Here is a 21,173-nt window from a genome sequence, read left to right as displayed (position 1 = left end):
TTATATCTAATCACATCTAACAATTCTATCATTTATCATATATTGACTACACAGGTGCAGCTTGACCTGGTCTTTAGCAAGCACAAGGCTTAACATTTCCCAGGGCCTGCTTTTCCCAGGGCTTTCCAAACCTAAGTCCTCGAATTTTCTAAGATTTTGGAACCTTTTACTATCAGTGTGACAGGGGGATCACAGGACTTTAGTGGAAGCTGATGTGAGCCTGACTGGAAATGAGTGGAAGAAACACCCCATTGTCACTGGCCCAGAGGCCCCATGCATTTTGAGCATAGACTTCCTCTCAAGTGGGTATTTTAAGGACCCAAAGGGACTTAGGTGGGCATTTGGGACAGCAGCTGTAGAGACAGAGGGCATCAAGCAATTGAACACCTTGCCTGGGCTATCAGAGAACCCATCTGCAGTAGGACTCCTGAAGGTGGAAGAACAGCGAGTACCAATTGCCACCTCGACAATGCACCACCGACAGTATAGAACAACTAGAGATGCTGTGATCCCCATCCACAAGATGATTTGTGAGCTGGAGAGCCAAGGGGTGGTCAGCAAAACCCACTCACCCTTCAACAGCCCCATCTGGCCTGTGCACAAGTCTGACAGAGAATGGAGATTGACTGTGGACTATCGTGCATTGAATGAAGTGACTCCACCTCTGAGCGCTGTCGTGCTGGACACGCTGGAGCTCCAGTACGAGCTGGAGTCCAAGGCAGTGAAGTGGTACGCCACTATTGACATTGCCAATGCATTTTTCTCCATTCCCCTGGCAGCAGAATGCAGGCCTCAGTTTGCCTTCACGTGGAGGGGAGTGCAGTACACCTGGAACCGACTGCCCCAGGGGTGGAAGCACAGCCCCACCATCTGCCATGGACTGATCCAGGCTGCCCTGGAAAAGGGTGAGGCTCCAGAACATCTACAGTACATAGATGACATCATTGTGTGGGGGAACACAGCAGCAGAAGTGTTTGAGAAAGGAGAGAAAATCATCCAGGTTCTCCTGAAAGCTGGTTTTGCCATCAAGAAGAACAAAGTTAAGGGACTTGCTCAAGAGATTCAGTTCCTGGGAGTAAAGTGGCAAGATGGATGGCTGAGGATTCCCACTGAGGTCGTCAATAAGATCACTGCAATGTCTCTACCCACCAGCAAGAAGGAAACACAAGCTTTCCTAGGTGCCATAGGTTTTTGGAGGATGTACATCCCTGAGTACAGCCAGATCATGAGCTCTCTCTACCTGGTTACCCGAAAAAAGAATGATTTCCACTGGGGCCCTGAACAGCAACAAGCCTTTGCTCAGATCAAGCAGGAGATTCGCTCATGCAGTAGCCCTTGGCCCAGTCAGGACAGGACCAGATGTGAAGAACGTGCTCTACTCTGCAGCTGGGAACAATGGCTTGTCCTGGAGCCTTTGGCAGAAAGTGCCTGGGGAGACTCGAGGCTGACCATTAGGATTTTGGAGTTGAAGCTACAGAGGATCTGAAGCCCATTACACCCCAACAGAAAAAGAAATTTTAGCAGCCTATGAAGGAGTCCAAGCTGCCTCAGAGGTGATTGGCACTGAAGCACAACTCCTCCTGGCACCCCGACTACTGGTGCTAGGATGGATGTTCAAGGGAAAGGTTCCTTCCACCCATCATGCAACCAGTGCCACATGGAGCAAGTGGATTGCTCTTATCACGCAGCGCGCCCGTATTGGTAAACTGAATTGCCCTGGGATTTTGGAGATAATTACAAACTGGCCTGAAGGTGAAAATTTTGGTCTCACAGACGAGGAACAAGAGGAAGTGACAAGGGCTGAAGAAGCTCCACCATATAACCAGCTGCCAGCAGAAGAAACACGCATACGCTCTTTTCACTGATGGTTCCTGTCGCATGGTAGGGATGAACCAGAAGTGGAAAGCAGCCGTATGGAGCCCCACACAACAGGTCACAGAGGCCACTGAAGGAGAAGGTGGATCAAGTCAACTTGAGGAACTCAAAGTTGTTCAACTGGCCCTGGACATTGCTGAAAGAGAGAGGTGGCCAAAGCTCTACCTCTACACGGATTCATGGATGGTAGCCAGTGCTCTGTGGGGATGGTTGGAGAGGTGGAAAGAGGCTAATTGGCAGCATAGAGGAAAACCAATTTGGGCTGCTAAAGAGTGGAAAGATATCCCTACCAGGATAGGGAGACTACCAGTGAAAGTCCACCACGTAGATGCCAATGTCCCCAAGAATAGAGCTAATGAGGAACACCAAAATAATAAGCAAGTAGATCAGGCTGCAAAGATACAAGTGTCAAAAATAGATTTGGATTGGGAACATAAGGGAGAGTTGTTGCTAGCCTGATGGGCTCATGACGCCTCAGGTCATCAGGGTAGAGATGCCACCTACAAGTGGGCAGGAGACCGAGGGGTGGATTTAACCATGGACAGCATTTCTCAGGTTATCCATGACTGTGAGACGTGTGCCACGATCAAGCAGGCCAAGCGGTTGAAGCCCCTCTGGTACGGTGGGCGGTGGTGCAGATACAAGTTTGGGGAGGCCTGGCAGATTGACTACATCACACTGCCCCAAACCCGCCAAGGCAAGCGCTACGTGCTCACCATGGTAGAAGCCACCACTGGATGGTTGGAAACCCACCCTGTGCCTCATGCCACTGCCCGGAACACCATCCTGGGACTTGAAAAGCAGGTCCTTTGGAGGCATGGCACCCCTGAGAGGATTGAGTCAGACAATGGGACTCATTTCAAGAACAGCCTTATAAACAGCTGGGCTAGGGAACATGGCATTGAGTGGGTGTACCATATCCCTTATCATGCACCAGCAGCTGGGAAAGTGGAGAGGTACAATGGACTGTTAAAAACCACCTTAAAGGCACTGGGTGGAGGATCTTTTAAAAACTGGGAGCAACATCTAGCAAAGGCCACCTGGTTAGTCAACACCAGAGGTTCCACCAACCAAGCAGGTCCTGCCCAGTCTGAGTCTTTGCATGTAGTAGATAAAGTCCCAGTGGTACATGTCAGAGGTCTGCTAGGGAAGACGTTTTGGGTCAATTCTACCTCGAGTACAGACAAACCCATTCATGGGGTTGTCTTTGCTCAAGGACCAGGTTGTAATGCATTGTAATACATGGTGGATAATGCAGAGAGATGGAACAACACGATGTGTACCACAGGGAGATCTGATCATTGGGTAAAAGGTTACTGCCATTGTCTGTACATTAAACCATGCAGACATTAAATAGAAGGAGATGTGTAAGTGTTGAAGGTATGAGCAAGTGAAAGATGGTGTTTTGAGTGAGTAAAATGAGAGAGTGGGGAATCCTGCAGCTCTCCAGCATGGGGGTCTGGATTCAGGAGCTTGGTGTGGCGCGTGACAGGGGCATGATGGATATATTGCTTGTATTTTTTGGGTGGAACGGAGGGGAAGTTTTTATGTATGTAAATGTGTGCAGAGTTAGAATGTTAGTTTTGGCAGTAAGTCGATGATATGGGGATAAGGGGTGGAATGTCCTGGGTTGATTATGATGTTAAATTGTATCCCCATTCATCCACCTAGCCCAGACACAGGTTTTGTATTCTTAAAATTTCATCTAAGACTAAAAGTGAGTGGAAAAGAAGCACTGAGTCTGTTATCAGAGACTGTACTTGCTCACGCCACATCGGGAGTTTTGACGACAGCACAGACAGACAACAAAAGACAGATCACCTTGGCTTTCCAGATCCTTGGAAGGACGCGATGCACAGACACACACCACTGGAGCTGGGATCTGAAGTAGGAATACAGCAGCTAGTTAATCTAATTCTGGAACAATCCACAGGGGACATGAGGTGTAAACTCCAAAAGCTTTGGGGGGCAGATGGGTGAAACTTAGAAGCCTTATTGGAAGAGGCATGGAGAGTTTTCAGCAATTGAGAAGAGGGATATAAGCAAGAAATGAAGAAGCTAGTAGCAGTGGTACAGGAGGAAGGAAAAGGGAAAGGAAGGGATGGACAAGGACCACCCAAACGGGGCCCGTCTCAACTGGGTAGAGACCAATGTGCGAACTGTGGAGAATTTGATCACTGGAAAAATGAGTGTCCAAAGTGGAAGCGAGATGGCCAAAAGAAAGAAGGGAAAGGAGGGGTGGTTGCAGTCACACATTCACAAGAAGACTGAGGAGGACCCAGGGAGTCCACCCCAGCAGATCCCCTGGTTATAAAAATGAAACTGGGAAAAAAAAAAGAAGTGGAATTTTTGGTTTATAGTAGGGGAACTAGCTTGGTTTTAAATATGGCCTTGATACCTGTGAGTTATGAGAATTATGTTATGATCAAAGGGTGTGGTAGTTTAGCATTTAGGGAAAGAAGTGAGAAACAGCCACAGAAGTGATTCCTCTGAGAGAGGCTGTGGGGAGTTCCTTCTGTGCTTGAGATCAGGCCAATAGCTGGCCAGTTCTGACAACTGACAGCATTCTGCATCACTGCAAAGTAACTTCACCTTTGTGAATGGCACCTTTTAAAAAGCCAAGCCCAGGAACTGGTCTCTTTCTTTGCAGCCTTGAAAGGCAGCAGAGCTCTGGTGTGGCTGGCCCCGCTCCCGGGGGGAGATGGAGACTGCGGGATCCCCCCCAGGCCAGGCCAGGCTCTGCTGCGGTGCTGGCTTTCCCGGGAAGCCCTCCGGGTCCCGTTCCAGCGGGGTGGCCAAAGCCCTTCCCAGGGGAGCCCCCGGCCCCCAGGCTGGGCCAGGCCACAGCTGATGACACTCGCCAACACCCCCCCTGCCCCCCGGCCCGCACAGACAGCTCCTGAGAGCTGGCACCAGCCACACCTGAAATCCCACACCACCACTGCCTGCCATGGCTTGGGACAGATTTAACCCTTCCACTACACAGAGGAGACCTGCAGACTTTAATCCTCTCTCCAGGAAAAGAAAAGAACCAAGTGACACGTAAAAAGACAGTGTGGAGAACTCTCCATGGCATGACAAGAGAAAACTCCTCTCCCAGCACAGACTGATGAAAAGACTATTGTATAGTTGGCACTGCTTTCACATCCCAGGGTTTGTATCTGCCGTGTCACTTGGGAAAGGAAATGTTTGGTGTCGGGGGAGGAAAGGTTACTGGAGGTGTTATTCTTGTTTCTTATTCTTGTAGATCTGATCCTAAAGTTTCTTTATTCCTTTTAAGTTTTAAGCCTGTTTTGCCCTTCTCCTAATCCATATCTCACAGTAAGAAAGAAGGAAGTACTCTGGTGATTTTAGTTAGAGCTAAAACCCAGCACACTCAGCCACTCCTGACAGGACTTGTGCTCCAGACCCCTCAGCAGCCTTGTTGCCCTTCTCTGGACACGCTCCAGCCCCTCCATGGCCTTCCTCAATTGGGGGCCCAGGACTGGACACAGCACTCGAGGTGTGGCCTCAGCAGTGTCCAGCACAGGGGAAGAATCCCTGCCCTGCTCCTGCTGGCCACACCACTCCTGATCCAGGCCAGGGGCCATTGGCCTTCTTGGCCACCTGGGCACACTGCTGGCTCATGTCCAGCCTGCTGTCCATCAGTGCCCCAGCTCCCTTTCTGCTTGGCCGCTGTCCAGCCACTCTGTCCCCAGCCTGGAGCACTGCAGGCCTTGTTGTGGCCAAAGTGCAGGAGCTGGCACTTGGTCTTGTTCAACCTCACCTTGTTGGGTTTGGGCCCTGGATCCAGCCTCTCCAGGTCCCTCTGCAGAGCCCTCCTGCCCTCCAGCACATCCACACTCCCACCCAGCTTGGTGTCAGAATGGTTCCATGAGGCCCTGGAGTGTCACAATGGTCTCCACGGTTCCATGACACTCCGTGGAGTCACAGTGGATCCTTGGTTCTTTGGGCCCTGCAGTGTCACAGTGGATCCTTGGTCCTTCTGTTACTATGGGGTTAAAGTTTCTGAATAATGTTTCTGAAAATCATGTAGAATTAGGCCACAAGAATGTTTGGTATTAGGGATGGTCTAGCAAGCTGAAATGTTTATGGTAAGAGGAACTGGTGCTTGGGGTCTCCAAGATACCCACCCAGAGATAAGATTTGTACATGTTCTTACAAGGATGAGCTAACTCTCATGAAGCAATGTTGATAAAGTTAATGATGCAATATTAATGAAGCAATATTGATAAGGTTGTTATAGTGATTACTGCTACAGCTGAAATTGTAGAAATATGTGCACTTTGGACAAAGACAATGGAGCTAGATTTGTGTTGCTGATACCCCTAGTTCCCACACACTTCAATAAAGCACCTGTATATAATCAATCTGTGATTATGTGTGTTCCTGAACACTGACATTTTGGTGACCCAGATGGGACCCTGTGAGTGCTGCTGAGCGAGTTCATGACCCGATCACGCTCCAGCCGGCACCGAGGGATTCTCGGGGAGCCCATCCGGCCGTGACCGTCTCCTCTGCTCACAACGTCCCTCTGAGAGAGGTAAGGTGCTTTTCAGTCTGGTCTGGTGCCTGCCAATAAGACTCAGCAAAATCTCCGCACGGTTGGGCTGGAGGAATTCCTAGTATTGCCCAGGCGCCATCTGTCAGACAACAGAAGCGAAAGCGTTGCAGGTTCAGCATCAGTGGTGTGTGGTGTATTGTGACTGTAACATGGAGAAGCTTAAAGGGATTTGAGGTGGCAATGCCCCTATAGCACGTACTTCTCCTTTGGGGTGCTTATTGGCACATTGGAAACAGGGAAACTTTGGGCAAGATTTATGTAAAGTTGATTGATTATTGTAATACATGGTGACCAGGATATGATCTGGACAGTGGGGGAAAGTGGCCGAGAAATGGATCTTTGTGGTATAACACCATTTTACAGTTGATGTTGTTCTGTACGTGAGAGGGAAAATGGGATGAAGTTCTGTACGTTGATTTGTTTTTCTATTTGAGAGACAAACCAGAATGGCAGGCTGAGTATGGATTGATGGCAGTTAAAGCATGTGTGAGTGATAAATGTGAGGTTTGTGTAAAAGGAAAAGTTGTTTAGAGCACCTGGCATTAAAAGAAAGTTTGCGTCAGGGGAAAGAGATGGATGTTGATTTACAAGTGGTTTCAGCAGAACCAAAAGAACCTGATTCTGTTTCGTCTGCCCCCACTTCACCTAATCCTATTTCACCTAACCCTATCTCGCCTAATCCTACTTCATCTTTCCCTCTTTATTCTTCTGCTTCTGCCTTCACCTGATCCTTCTTCTCTGGGAGATGATCAAGATCTAACTGTGATACAAGGAAATGTGAAAAATGCTGGGGAGGAGGATAGCAGTAGCGAGGGTGATGATAATAAATCAGTGACACCGGTGTCCCATCGGACTCGGTCAAAGCTTGCTCCAGTTCTGGGTAGAACGGGAAAAGATTTGGGCAGACAAAGGCGGACTGTGATTGCCCCCTTGAGACAAGGAGTAGGAGTAGAGGGGCTGGTGTTTGTCAAAGTTCCTTTTTCCCCTGCAGACTTGATAATTTGGAAACAGTCAGCTGGAACTTATAGAGAAAATCCTGATAAAGTAGCAGGGGTGGTAAAAATGATTATGAAAACTTAGAATGCAGATTGAGAAGATATACAAGTAATATTGGAGAATTTAATGGACTCTACTGAGAAAGAGATGGTGCTTAGAGCAGCCAAGGAGAAGGTGAGAGAAGATCTCAGAACTGGGGTGCTGACAGGGACTTTAGATGAGAACTTTCTGACCAAGGATCCAGGGTGGGATCCCAATGCCTTTGGGGACATGTGGAGGCTGAAGAGATATCAAGAGTGGCTCCAGATAGGGGTTGGGAATGCTATACCTAAGACTATGAATTGGTCTAAATTGTATGAGGTAAGAGAGGAAAAGAAAGAATCCCCTGCTGCATTTTTGGAAAGGCTTAAGGAGGCAGTGAGATAGTACACAGATCTTCAACTAGAAACAGAACAAGCGAAAGTTGAGCTTGCGTTCATTTCTCTTGGGCAGTCTTAAAATATTAGGAGAAAATTGCAGAAGTTAGAAGGAGAGAACGTAAAGAATTTGAATAAATTACTTGAAGTGGCTTGGAAAGTATGCAATAAGAGGGAAAAAGAAGCTAGTAAAAAACAGCAGCAAAATCTTTTGGCAGTGATCCAAGGAAGAGAGAATCCAGGTTTCAGAGGATGCGACAGAGTTGGTCGTGGACTGGGGAGGGGCAGACTTGGCAGAGGACAAGGGAGATGGGTTTTGCCAAGATTAGGGTTAAATCAATGTGCTTATTGTAGACAAGAGGGGCACTGGAAAAATGAATGCCCGAATCGGTTTAACCAGGGCAATCAGTTCAACCAGAATCAAGACACTTTGAAATTAATGGTGCTGGGGGATTACAGCAGCTGACTAGAATCAGAACAAAAACCAACAAAAGAACCTTTAGTAACTCTACAATTGGGAGATAAAGAAGTAAAATTTCTGGTGGATACAGGGGCTACATATTCTGTGCTAAATGATCTGAAAGAGCAAATTGGAGACAAAACAGTAACAATAGTTAGAGCCACAAGGAAGGAGGAGAATTGGACATTCCTGCAACCCCTGGATTTGTTTTTTGGAAACAAAGCTTTAATACATGAATTTTTATATATGCCTGAGTGTCCAATTCCACTTTGTAGGACGAGATTTATTTGCAAAACTTGATGCAGTCATAACTTTTGAGAACAGGGAAATTTTAATGAAAATACCTGAATCAAAGACCGGACAAATTTTAATGATAGAAGAAAAACTTGTCCCTGCTATCCCTTGGGAAGTAGAGGATGCAGTAATTCCCTCTGTATGGGAAACAGACATACCAAGAAAATCAAAATTGGCACAACCAGTACATGTAGAATTAAAAGAAGGAGCAAAAGCTGTGCAGGTTAAAGAGTATCCCATAAAGACAGAAGCACGGCAAAGAATAGTGAAGATTATTGATAAATTTTTGAATTACCAAATTCTAGAAGAATGTGAATCAGAATTTAATACACTGGAAATAGTATTTTCAGTAAAGAAACCAAATTGTGAGTACAGACTAGTACAGGATTTGAGAGTGATCAGTGGAATAACTAAAGATATTTCCTCAGTGGTAGCTAATCCTTACACATTGTTAACATCCATGAAAGAGAAATAGAAATGGTTTACTGTGATTGATTTAAAAGATGCCTTTTTCTGCATACCCCTTGACAAAGAAAGTAGGAAACTGTTTGCCTTTGAATGGGAAAATCCAGACAATGGAAGGAAAACTCAGCTCACCTGGACACAACTCCCACAAGGATACAAGAACAGTCCAACCCTATTTGGAAGCCAGCTGGTTTAAGAGCTGGAGATTTGGACCGAGAACAGGCAAGTTCCGAGGGGGCAATACCTGCTGTTACAGTATGTTGATGATATACTGATAGCTACAGAGGAAAAGACAACCTGCATAAAGGTAACAATTGAAATTTTAAATCAGCTGGGAATGAGAGGATATAAGGTGTCTGAAGAGAAGGCACAAATTGCCCCACAAACTGTGATTTACCTGAGATGTGAAATCTCACAAGGGCAACGTAAGCTGGGTACTGATCATATTCAAGCTATTTGTGCTATTCCAGAACCCCAGAACCTGCATGAGCTGCGAGTCTTCCTCAGGATGGCCAGATGGTGCCACCTGTGGATCATGGACTATGGACTAATTGCAAAACCCCTGAATGAAGCCCACAAGACACAGCCATTTACCTGGGGCAAACCACAGAAGGAGACCTTCCTCAAACTGAAGGAGGCATTGACAACAGCTCCAGCATTAGGACTGCCTGACCAATCCAAAGATTTTCAGCTGTTTGTGCATGAAAGATCACAGCCAGCACTGGGAGTGCTGACCCAAGGTTTGGGAAGCTGGAAAAGGCTGGTAAGCTACTTCTCCAAACAACTTGACCACGTGAGTGCTGGATGGCCTTCATGCCTGTGGGCAGTTGCAGCCACCGTGATGCTGACACAAGAAACTAGGAAACTCACGATGGGTAGACACATAGATGTGTATGTGCCACACATGGTGAGCACTGTTTTAGAACAAAAGGGGGGCCATTGGCTATCTCCAAGCAAGATGATGAAATTCCAGGTAATCCTGATTGAGCAGGATGATGTCACACTAAAGACAACTGACCTCTTGAATCCAGCTTTGTTCCTAGGTACCACAACTGAAGAAGGCCCATTGGAACACGATTGTGTGGAAGTGATAGAACACACCTGTTCAGCTAGAGCTGAAAGATGTCCCACTGGAACAGGCAGACTGGGAGCTGTTGACAGATGGAAGCAGTTTTGTGGAGAACAGGACCAGATACCCTGGATATGCAGTAACAACAACAGGTGCAGTGGTGGAGGCAAAGCCTTGCCAGCAAACACATCTGCCCAACGAGCAGAACTGGCTGCTTTAACCAGGGCATTAGAGCTGAGTGAAGGGAAGAAAGTAAATATCTGGACTGATTCAAAATATGCTTTTGGAGTGGTGCATGTACATGGGGCACTGTGGAAAGAAAGAGGACTGCTGTCTTCTCAAGGCACACACATTAAACATCAAGATGCAGTCCTGCAATTAATAAAAGCAGTACAAAAGCCTGAGCAAGTAGCAATCATGCACTGCAAAGCTCACCAGTCAGGAAGCTCCAAAATTCATGAGGAAAATCAGAAAGCAGACTGGACAGCCCGACAAGCTGCTCGAGAAATGCAAACTGCAATGGCATTGATACCTTTAAAAACTAATGTATCTCAATTCAATTTACCTCCAGAACCAAAATATTCAATAGAGGATGAGAAATTGGGACGCTCACTGAATGCACAGAAGAATTCAGAAGGGTGGTAGGTGACTACCTTGATAATGAGAGAAGTTCTACAAATTAAACATAACGAATGTCATTAGGGTGCAGAGGCATTGGTGAAATTGTTCAAACTAAATTTAATTTCAGTACAGATGTTAACAATGGCAAAATCGGCAATGTCAAAATGTGAAACTTGCTTGAAGAACAATCCAGTGGCTAGACAACAGGCACAATTAGGAAGAATTTGGGTAAGAGTAGAACCAGATTATTGGCAAGAAGATTTTGTAGAATTACCAAGAACTAGAGGATACAAAGATCTATTGGTAAGGGTTAACACATTTTCAGGATGGCCAGAAGCTCTTCCCTGTCGCACAAATCAAGCAAAGGAGACAGTCAAGTGGTTACTGCAAGAAATCATTCCAAGATTTGGGGTGCCTCTAGGAATATCATCAGATAAGGGCCCACATTTCATAGCCACAGTAGTGGGAGAGGTGAGTAGGTTGCTGGGAATAGCTTGGGATCTCCATACACCATGGAGACCCCAATCCAGTGGACAGGTAGAGAGGATGAATCAGACCTTGAAGTGGCAAATCAGCAAAATATGTAAAGAAGCTAAATTGCAGTGTCCACAAGCTTTACCAATAGCACTGCTGAGGATTCGGATAAAGTCTAGAAGCGGGATGTCAGTCAGTCCTTATGAGATATTGTATGGGAAACCATAGGAATCCCCTGAACCTAATCCAAATGTACATGTTACAGGGAAGCAAGAGGTGTAGAATTATGTTCTGTCTCTTGGAAAAGCTCGAGCTCGACTTTGGAGCACCCTTGTGTGGAATAGGCCGCTGACTCTTGAGAATCCAGTTCATGACATCCCCCCGGGAGATGAAGTGTACGGTAAAAGGTGGAAGGAAGAAGCATTAAAAGAAAGGTGGAATGGACCCTATCAGGTACTGTTAACTACCTTGACAGCAGTCAAAGGATCTCGACTGGATCCCTGCATACATTACACCAGAGTGAAGAAGGTTTCCCCTGCACTGTGCACTGCACAAACTGTAGGGCCAACAGAGCTGCAGATAAAGCGGGTTTGATTGTTTCAAATGTCTAGGTTGCTAGTGACTATAATGGTGATTATTTTATGGCCTTTAGTGCCATCAGTTGGAATCAATGTTACCTTGAGATGTGAAATGCAAAAGGATCAGCTGACAACTCTTCATTTTAGAATGAAGAGGGATGTGGGGGTGCAGCCAGAAACACAAGTGAGAAAAGTCTCTAATACTATCCAGGCAGAAAATGTGGTGATTGGATTAATTAAAGATTTTGCCAACATGCAAAACACCAGCAAAATAACTGCCTGTCTGCCAATACCAAAGGCAGCAGGAGACCCAATAAGTTGGGGAATTATAACATCAAAATTACCTGAAATACAAAAGAATAAAAGTGAAAATGTGAGCTGTGTATTGCGAATAGATTACGAGTACCAAAAGAAGACAGTGTTTGAAAATGCTGTGAAGCCAAAGTATTCATCTCGATGGGATTGTCATGAAAATGGAGGAAAGGATGAACCAAAACTAGGCTGGTATGGGAGATTAGGGAATTATGGATAGTGTTATGAAAAGATAGCAAAGGTTATTAAAGAAAAGATTCCAGTGTCAAAATGGAAGTATGAAAGACAGGACAGAAAAGATTGGGCTGAAGCTTGGGACAGTGCATGGTCAGTGAGCGTGCTTCAGAAATTCCAATCTATGGCAGATACCCCTTGGTGCATTAAGTGGGAAGGCCCTGAAAATGAAACAGATCCAGAAGTATGGAACACTGCAAGCAGTAGTAGAATGGAAGCAGACAAAGTGAATTGGTGGTTATGGAACAAACTTAGGACTTGTTGGAGTCTGAGATACAGAGTGTGTGCCCTTGTTTCTAATACTTAGTTCTAGGATTCAAAGAAACACTGAATTTCATATGACATGAAATTCATGAGCATGTCTTTAAAAAGACCTTTACCTTTTACCCATTTAAAAGAGGATCTTTGTTAGCCATTTTACGCTTTTCTATCATAGTGCACATAGCTCCTTGTACCTTGAAATGCTGATAAGAAAAAAATAAACAACTGAGACCGAACAAGAGAAAACTGCCTCCCTCTCGTCAATCTTCAGTTCAAAGGGAAAAAGAAGCTAATCCAAAAGTCCCTAATGAGACAGATAAGAAGCAGCTCTCAGTGAGAGACAACAGAAACAATGGGATGGATTCCACTAAAAGATCAAAGAGGCACTGAAAGAACACTATGAATTCCATAAAAGTAAAGAATTCAGAAGGGATTATGCATTGTGGGTGGGGGGGAAGGTATCGCAGCGATCAGGTGCTCCGGGCAGTCTGTACCTGTCAAGTACCTCAGCCTGTGGGGAAAGAGAGAAGGGACAAGCGGCTGGGAATTAGGATAAAAAGGAGGCTGCGTCCTCCGAAAATTGGAGAGACCCCAGGGGAATGCCCCATGGCCTCTCTCTTTATTTGAATAAAGAAAAAAGTACTCCTCTGTCTCCTTTTTGGACATAAACCTCTGGCGTTTCTGGATGAATTTTCCTGACAATTGTTTCTAAAAATAACTTGAATAACAGTTCCAATTTAGTTAGCAAAAATCAATTCCATTTATTGCAGTAACAATCTTTGTCAATTAGTGGAATTCCTATGTCATTTATCATTTCCCCCATGCATTTTTCACCTCCTCTTCCCTGGCCTTATCTCACCTCAGGCCCCGCTCGTCCTCGCCGAGTCCGGCCCGCGCCGGGGCCGCGCCGGGCGCGCGCGGGGCCGAACGCAGCGCCCCCCTCAGGCCGTTGCGCCGCGGCCGTTGCGGCGACAGTCGGAGACAGATCGGGGCCATGGAGGAGCTGCCGCTGCCCGCCGGAATCAATGCCAGCGGCTTCCCCGCCAAGCTGTGGGGCCTGGTGAACAGCCCCCGCGTCCGCTCCGTGCGCTGGGACAGCCAGGCCCAGGGCTTGCTCATCGACCGCTTCCTCTTCGAGCGGGAGCTGCTCAGCCCGGGCGGCGCCCACGGAGGGGGCGGCCAGGGGGCGGGGGAGGCCCCGGACTGCTTCAAAGCCACGCACTTTGGCAGTTTCGTGCGCCAGCTCAACTTGTACGGCTTCCAAAAGGTGCCGTCATGGCTTGGCTCAGCTGTGCCGGGCGATGCTGGGGCTCTGCTTCACTTTATGAACCCAAACTTCCGCCGCGATCGCCCCGAGCTCCTGCTCCACATCAAGCGCCGGACCAGGGCCAACAGGCAGAGACTGGCCGCGGGGCGTAGCCGCCAGCCCAGCCGCCTCCAGCGGCCCTCCACGGACCGGTCGCTGCCTGCCTTCCCCACCGGGCAGCCGCCCAGAGCCGGTGAGACGGGGTGGGAGCTGCGGGCAGGGAGGGAGGCGTGGGCTTTGTCTGTGCCGGGCTGCCGGGGGCTGCGGGACAGTCCAGCCGTGCCTGCGCTCGCCACACGCTGGCACGCTCGGCCGGCAGCCGGCCCGGCCCTGCACCGTGGCTGGCGCTGCTCGTTGGGCGGCCCTGGGACGCTCGGGGCGCTCTCCGGGAGTGCGGGTGAGCCGAGGGCTTGGGCGTATTGGTCGAGACCCAGGGGCTGCTCATCGACCGCTCCCTCTTCGAGCGGGAGCTGCTCAGCCTGGGCGGCGACCAGGGGCCAGCCCCACACACTTTCAGAGCCACGCAGCTCTGAAGTTCTGCAGCTTCCTGTGCCACTTCGGCCGCTGCGGCTTCCACCAAGTGCCGGCCCGGGCTGTGGCGGCTGTGCCGGGCGATGCTGGGGGCTGGCTGCACTATAGAAACAGCAGATTTCACCGCGACCGCCCCGAGCTCCTGCTCCCCATCAAGAGCCAATCCTCAGCCAGCAGGGAGTGGCTGGCGGCGGGGTGGGACGAGCGCAGCCGCCTCCAGCGGCTCCCCACGGAGCGGTCGCTGCCCGCCCTCCCCACCGGGCAGCCGCCCAGAGCCGGTGAGACGGGGTGGGAGCTGCGGGCGCGGAGGGAGGCGTGGGCTTTGTCCGTGGGCGCTGCACAGGGGCTGTGCTTGGGCAAGGCTGCTGTGCCGGCAGGGCCCGGGAGCTGTGCCGGGCTCTATTTGGGTTTCTGGCAGCTGCCTCCTGCCAAGGGTTGAACGGATAGGGGAGAGCTCAGTAGACAGGGAGCTGGTTGTTGCAAAGGGAATAAAATCCCATAGAGCCGTGTGTGTAGAGTTGTTTATTTCAGTGCTGGAGGTGAGGAGCATTTCTCCTCCTAATTCATCCACCTTTGTCAATTGCTGTGCTATATTTAGTAATAATTGCTTGGTGTTACTATGTCATTATAACATAGGGAACTAATAGACACAGTATATTATACACTCTGGAATTAATTTACATAGTATAATCTCTTGGCTATAGATAGTTCTTTTTCACTGTGCTTGCGCCTCCCCAATTTGGGGGTCGTTGGGGGTCTTTGACGAAGGCTTCCAAAGTCTTCTTTGCATCTTCTTTGCAGCTATGGTGTTCCTTGGTCTGTCTGGTCCTAACCGGTCTAATTTCTTTATCTTGTGGCTAATTGGCTTGAAGTTTGCTAATTTTTCATTAGTACTATACTTGCCTATCTCTGAAACTGACCACCTGGTGAGATTTTAATTTTTTTTCCCCATCTCTCCAGCACTGAGCAAGCAGTTAACCATATACTAGGCACTACAATGCATAGAAAGACGTCTATATCAGGTTAAATAGATAAATAGAATAAATGAAGTTATGATTCAGGTTCTATTGGTATCTAGTGATACAGATCTATCAGGTTATATTGATATCTTATAACTCAACCTATAGAAGCAGCTTGTAAGTTTGACTGAAGTTCTATAGGCATCAAACCCCCCAAGACATGTGGTGATATTTTTCTTTCTCACCCTGTTTTGGGAGGAGCTGAGCTTTTGTCTTCCCTGACAAAAGCACAGTTGCTGCCAAGGGAAACACACCTGAGGACCAGTATTGACCCAGCCTTCCCTTTGCTTCCTTTCCTCTTCCCTCCCTGCTGCACAGCTCCCTTGCGCCAGAAGCGCGATGCTGCCTCACCTGAGGATTCAGAGCTGCCTCCAGGCCCTTCCAAGAGAAGTGCAGGTGCTCAGGAGAGTGAGGCTTCCCCAGCAGCTGCCAAGAAAGTCTGTGCCACCTCTGGACTTGTTGGGGCTTCACCAGTGGAACCATCAAGAGAGCTCATCCAGAGATTTAATCTCCGCAAGCTCACGGTTCCACTGGTTCGCCTGGACCTGAAACGCCATCCTGAGCTCATGGTTCACCTCACTCCAATCCACCCTGAAGCTGCTTGCAGGGCCCTTGGACACAGCAACAGCTGCTCATCTTCTCAGCAGCACAGCCCAGCCTGCGAGCCATCAGGTAGGGAAAGAGTTTCTACCCTTCCTTTTCCAATAGGTCCTGGCAACTGAGCCTTTCAAGTGTTTTCCCTGAGTCCTCTGTCATGAGTAGATCTCAAGTGAGAATCACGTAGAAAACAGTGTTAAGTGTACTAGGAAGTGGGACTGTGAATGCCAAAGTATTCTCTGCTCTTCCTGTCCTTCCTGCAGATGTGGAGGTTGTTCTGGGCATTTTCCAGACAGCCTGTCTGCTGAGGTGCAAGGGCTGGGTGAAAAATATTGCCCGACAGACAAGTGGTCAGTGTTAGGTGAACTCCCCTGTTTCTTGGAATGAAGTCCAAGTAGGACGGTGATAGGATATTGCAGATGTTTCAGACTGACTGGCCTGCAAATCAGGCCGTGCCATTGAAATGAACTCTGTGTGCCTCAGAACAGCTGCAGCTGCAGAACATGGCCTCACCTACAAGGTTGATTTTAGAATAAACTCACAGTTGAATTTCTCAGTGTGTGCCTGAAGATCCAGGCTCTTCTTGGGTTCTGTGGCCTTCTGTGTTGAGAAACTCAAGCAGCCAAATCTAAAAGCTGCTGGGGAGATAGGGAAGGCTGTGATTCTAAAGTTTTTGTGTGCCTTTGGAGCAGAAGGGAGAAGAGCTGGCAGCTGAGTTCCTGGCAGTTGCCTTCTGTCGAGGAATGGCAGTGGGACACTTTTCCCAGACAGATGAATAAGTACGGGAGAGCTCAGTAGACAAGGAATTGGTTGTTGCAAAGGTTCAGAACATGAGAAGGGAATTTTCTCCTTCTCCCCCTACTTGGGAGGATGGGAGCTTCTGTCTCCCTTGGGACAAGTACAGTTGCTGCCAAGGGAAACACACCTGAGGACCAGTAGTGACCCAGCCTTCCCTTTGCTTCCTTTCTTCTTCCCTCACTGCTGCACAGCTCCTTCATGCCAGAGGCGCAGTGCTGCCTCACCTGACGATTCAGAGCTACCTGCAGGCCCTTCCAGGACAAGTCCAGATCCTCCAGGGCGTGAAGCTTCCCCAGCACGTGCCAAGAAAGTGTTTGCTCCATCTGCACTTGGGGTTTCATCAGACAAGCCAGGCACACACAAATTTCAACTCCAGCCACAGCTCATCACTCCAGCATTTCCTGTGCACCATCAAAGCACTTCTGTGGCCTCTCCAAAGAGCAGCAGCTGCACTTCTCCAGAGCAGCACTTGCCAGCCAACATCCCATCAGGTACGCAATGTGTTTCTCCCCTGGCTTTTCAGAAAGATCACAAAAAGTGACTGAAGTATTTTGCCGTGGTGCTCTGTCATGTGTACATTTGATTGTCAGAATCAGGTGTCAAGGGTACTAGGAAGCAGGATCATGAATATCAAAAGAATCTCTGTCTGCTTTTCCCGTCCTTGCTGCAGATTTGGAGGATGTTCTGGCCATTTTCCAGGCAGCCTCTGTGTAGAGGTCAAAGGGTGAGGCAAAGAACATTTCTCCACAACTGGTCGGTGTCAGGTGAACTCCCATTTTTCTTTGGATGAAGCTAAACTAGGACTCTGATAGGATATTGCAGAGTTTACAGATTGTCTTTTGTTGAGATGAAATACAAGGGATGGGACCACCGTGCTTTGAGATGATTTATTGCTGAAGTAGCCCAATAAGATATCAGTCCCAAGGTGTGAGATTTACAGGCAACAAGTCAACCACAGCTTGAGGAAGTTATGAGTTTCTTCTCCACATGGCAATATATAACTTTTTAGTCCAGTAGACAGTTGACACAAAGTTTGTTTTTCCTTATTAAGCTCTTATCACCTTTACTTGATTTTGCCACACTGCGTCTGTCTTTTAACCAACAAGCTAACAGGTCACGTATTCACACACACTTCTGTTATAGTTTCTAGATCTCTAACTTACTTTATAAATCACACTATTACACTTGATACCTCCAACTATTTTACTTCATATAATTTCTTACTTACTCTAGGCATAGTCTTACTTGCAATTGTAAGAACATAGGTTTAGAATTACTCTACCTAATGTCTGTGTACTTTCATCACTCCATCAATCCAGGCTTTTTCTAAGGCTGCAGATTTTCCATTTCCAACAGTCTCTCCCACAAATAATGCTACGAAATTTCAGTGCACGCTGGGAGTCCCCAGAACAGTTGCAGCTGCAGACCATGGCCTCACCTCCATGGTTGCTCCTTAGAATAAACTCGCAGTTTAAGTTTAGCATGTGTGTCTGCACCTCTGGCCTCTTCCTGGGTGAATGCACTTTCTGTGGTCTCTTGTGATGAGAAACTCAAGCAGCCAAATGCCAAAGGTGCTGGGAAGATGCAAAAGGCTGTGATTAAAGGTGATTATGTCTGTGTGTATGTCTAGATCAGTTTCACAAGCCATACTTTAATCTATGTACACGTCGATTAGGATAATACTTTTGAAGGGGAAGAGCTCACTCTTCCAATTCCCTGGGAAGTTTTTAATACCTTTCTGGAGTTGAGGTTGCTGTGCGCTTCCTGTGATGTTTGATCCAAGGCAGCAATAAAGCTCTGCGTCCCAAAGCCTCATTTTGGGGCCTCACCGATGTTTTTGGATTCTTGCAGCCGCCCTGGGCACTTCAGTCCCCAGTGCTCCAGCTGGCAGTGCTGGTTATGCAGCATGGAGAGCCCCAAGCTGGGTATGGAGTACTCCTGGGGAAGAGAAATTGCCACCACTGGATCTGGACCTTGTTCTGGAGACACTGGAGGAGATGCTTTCACCACCTCTGCCTGAAAGGTCTCCCTCTGCTCAGGTAACTCCATTGGACAGGGATGAGAGGGGCTGGACTGAGAGCTTCTGAATGTTGTTGCATGGCTGAGAAGCAAAGGCTTCTTGAATTCAGCTGGGAATGGACACAGAAGGATTTGCTTGGTCAAGCAAGATTTGCTAAGGAAGAGGGAATGAAAAGGGGGGATAGCCCTTAAGTGAGGATGAGAGGTGTTTGCCAGGTTTGGATGCTCCTTTTTCTGGGAAGAATCCCTGGTGCAGGGGCATTTGTGGGGAGGAAGTGGAAGCTTGGTGGGTTCTAACAGGCTTTGTTTGATGGGAAAGAAGAGAAGAGCTTTTGGAGAATTGCCACTGAAGGCAGAGTGGGAGGGGCATGCGAGAGGTGCCAGCAGCAGATGTGGGCTCTGCCTCTCTTGGGCTGGAAGGCCAAGGCAAAGCAAGGGCTGGGCTGCAGCTGCTCCTGCAGCTGCTGCTGCTGCTGTGTGAGCCCTGCTGTGCGTGTAGGCATTCCCAGAGCTGTGTGTGGGCATGGGCTGGAGCTGCAGCTGTCTTGCCCTCTAAGGAACCTGGTGCCTGCAGTCCAGTTTCCAGCTGGGAAATCCTCAGCTGGGCAAACTGGCCAGTCTTGCTCTCCACGTTTCAGAGCTCAGTCACCTTGTGGAAAGAAGAGATGTGTGCTGCCAGACAGTCCCTGCAAAGCTGCAGCCTGCAGGAGACTGTTGTGCTTAGGGCTGTGGTGGGAAGAGCACATCCCTGTGCCAGGAGCTAGCAGGACTCCATCCTTAGCGCCCACTCCATGGCTTGAGTGTCATCCCCACGCTCAACAGCCTTGTCAGCCTTGACAGCTCTTGGAGAGTGTTGGAGAAGTCAGTGTTTTGGACTGTTGAAGGCCTCTGGGGCCCAGAGCTCCTTGTTAGGAAGAAGGGATGAAGTGTGTGAGCCGTGGAGTCTTCAGGGGGCAGATGTCTTGGTTTTGAGGCCCCATGACTTGTGTGATTGGTGAGAAGGACAAGGTTGGTGCTGGACATGAAATGGTTAAGGACTCCTTGAAGCCCAGGGGCTCCTCCTGTGTAGGAGAGTACAATGTACTGTGTAGAGCAGTACAATCAGGGCCCATTAGTCCTTGTGTTTGACAGATTCCCTCTTGGACTTTGGAATCCCTTTTTTCTTTAGTCTTGTCTCTTCCCAGACTGGCCTGGAGTGTTCAGTTTCTGCATTGGCACAGGCCTTTTTGCATCTTCTTCTACAAATTTGCCAAAGAATTTCTCTTCTTTCATTTAATATGCAGACCCATTGCATGGGTAGATTTATTCTTGAGGAAGGGCAGACTGGAGGTGGGGAGGGGGATTTTTTGGAACTGCCCATATCTTATTGCCAAGCGCAATGAGCCTTTGTCTTCTGCAAACTCCCGCGTATATACCAGTTTTTAAAAGCAATTTGTTGGTGCACAGAAGGAAATCTGGCAGGCTCTGACTGTATCCCTGCAGAATCTATTGGTTGATCTTTGCATTTCCTTCTTTGTGTTTTTCTTTTCAGGTCAATCCTAGTGTTGCCCCTGGCTCTTCAGGAGGGGAGGCTGTGAACAAGGCTGCAGCAGAGGGAGCTTTGCCTGCTGGCGGGAGCTGTGTGAACATTTGCCAGGAGCCCGAGGAGCTTGGTAAGGAGTGAGCCCAGCCTGCTTTAGAGAGATGGGAGACAGCTGCTCTGAGCCTGCCTCTGACAGGAAGGGAGATGAGAAGAGTTGAGTTCTTGTCTCAAGCAGGGTTGGTGCTTCCTGGTGCCTTTAGTTCCAATCCTGCACTGGCACAAGCTCCCCGAGCCCTGCCCCTCCATGCTTTTCCAGAGGCTCTGACACCGAGTCCTCTGCTGTGGCAAGAGAGCCGGGAATAAAGCTGAGCTGGTGGCAGTTGTGTCACCAAGCTGCGTGTCCCAATTGGTTCACAGCTCACAGCAGCCTTCAGCTTCAGCCACTGCAGTGAGGACTGACGTCTCTGCGTCAGCCCAGAGAAAGAACAAGGCTGGGCTTCTCTGTGGGAGCTGGGACTGTCTGTGTTTCAAGCTCTCCTGGGTGCCATTTGCACTGGGAATGTTGTGAATTGATTGGAGTACTTCAAAACTTCACAAGACTGGAAAACTGGGAAGGATCCCTGTTCCCTTTAAAGAGCAGGCTTCATATTCTCAAGTGAGAGTGTGCCTTTCAGGCCATCTTTTACAGCCTTTGCTAGCAGGGCAGTTTACTTGCAAAGGGAAAGCTACACAGAGGCCAGCATTGACTGAGAGTTGCCTTTC

At 48.3% G+C, this 21,173-nt stretch overlaps 2 protein-coding genes across 2 annotated transcripts in view; one reads left to right on the top strand and one right to left on the bottom strand.

Annotated features, from left to right (window-relative positions):
- The window catches only part of LOC131590143 (heat shock factor protein 5-like), a 52,350-nt gene extending 38,735 nt beyond the window's left edge, over positions 1-13,615 (bottom strand). The window contains exon 1 of the mRNA XM_058860044.1: positions 13,479-13,615. Coding sequence (XP_058716027.1) covers positions 13,479-13,615 — 137 coding nt within the window. The remainder of the gene's footprint in view (positions 1-13,478) is intronic.
- The window catches only part of LOC131590198 (olfactory receptor 14C36-like), a 595,201-nt gene that overhangs the window by 459,909 nt on the left and 114,119 nt on the right, over positions 1-21,173 (top strand). The gene's annotated exons all lie outside the window — the stretch shown is intronic.

Source organism: Poecile atricapillus, chromosome 32 (assembly GCF_030490865.1).
Source record: "Poecile atricapillus isolate bPoeAtr1 chromosome 32, bPoeAtr1.hap1, whole genome shotgun sequence".
In the NCBI taxonomy this organism is placed as follows: Eukaryota; Metazoa; Chordata; class Aves; order Passeriformes; family Paridae; genus Poecile; species Poecile atricapillus.
Note: the sequence above shows the minus strand (reverse complement) of the source record. Positions and strands in the feature narration are given on the sequence as shown.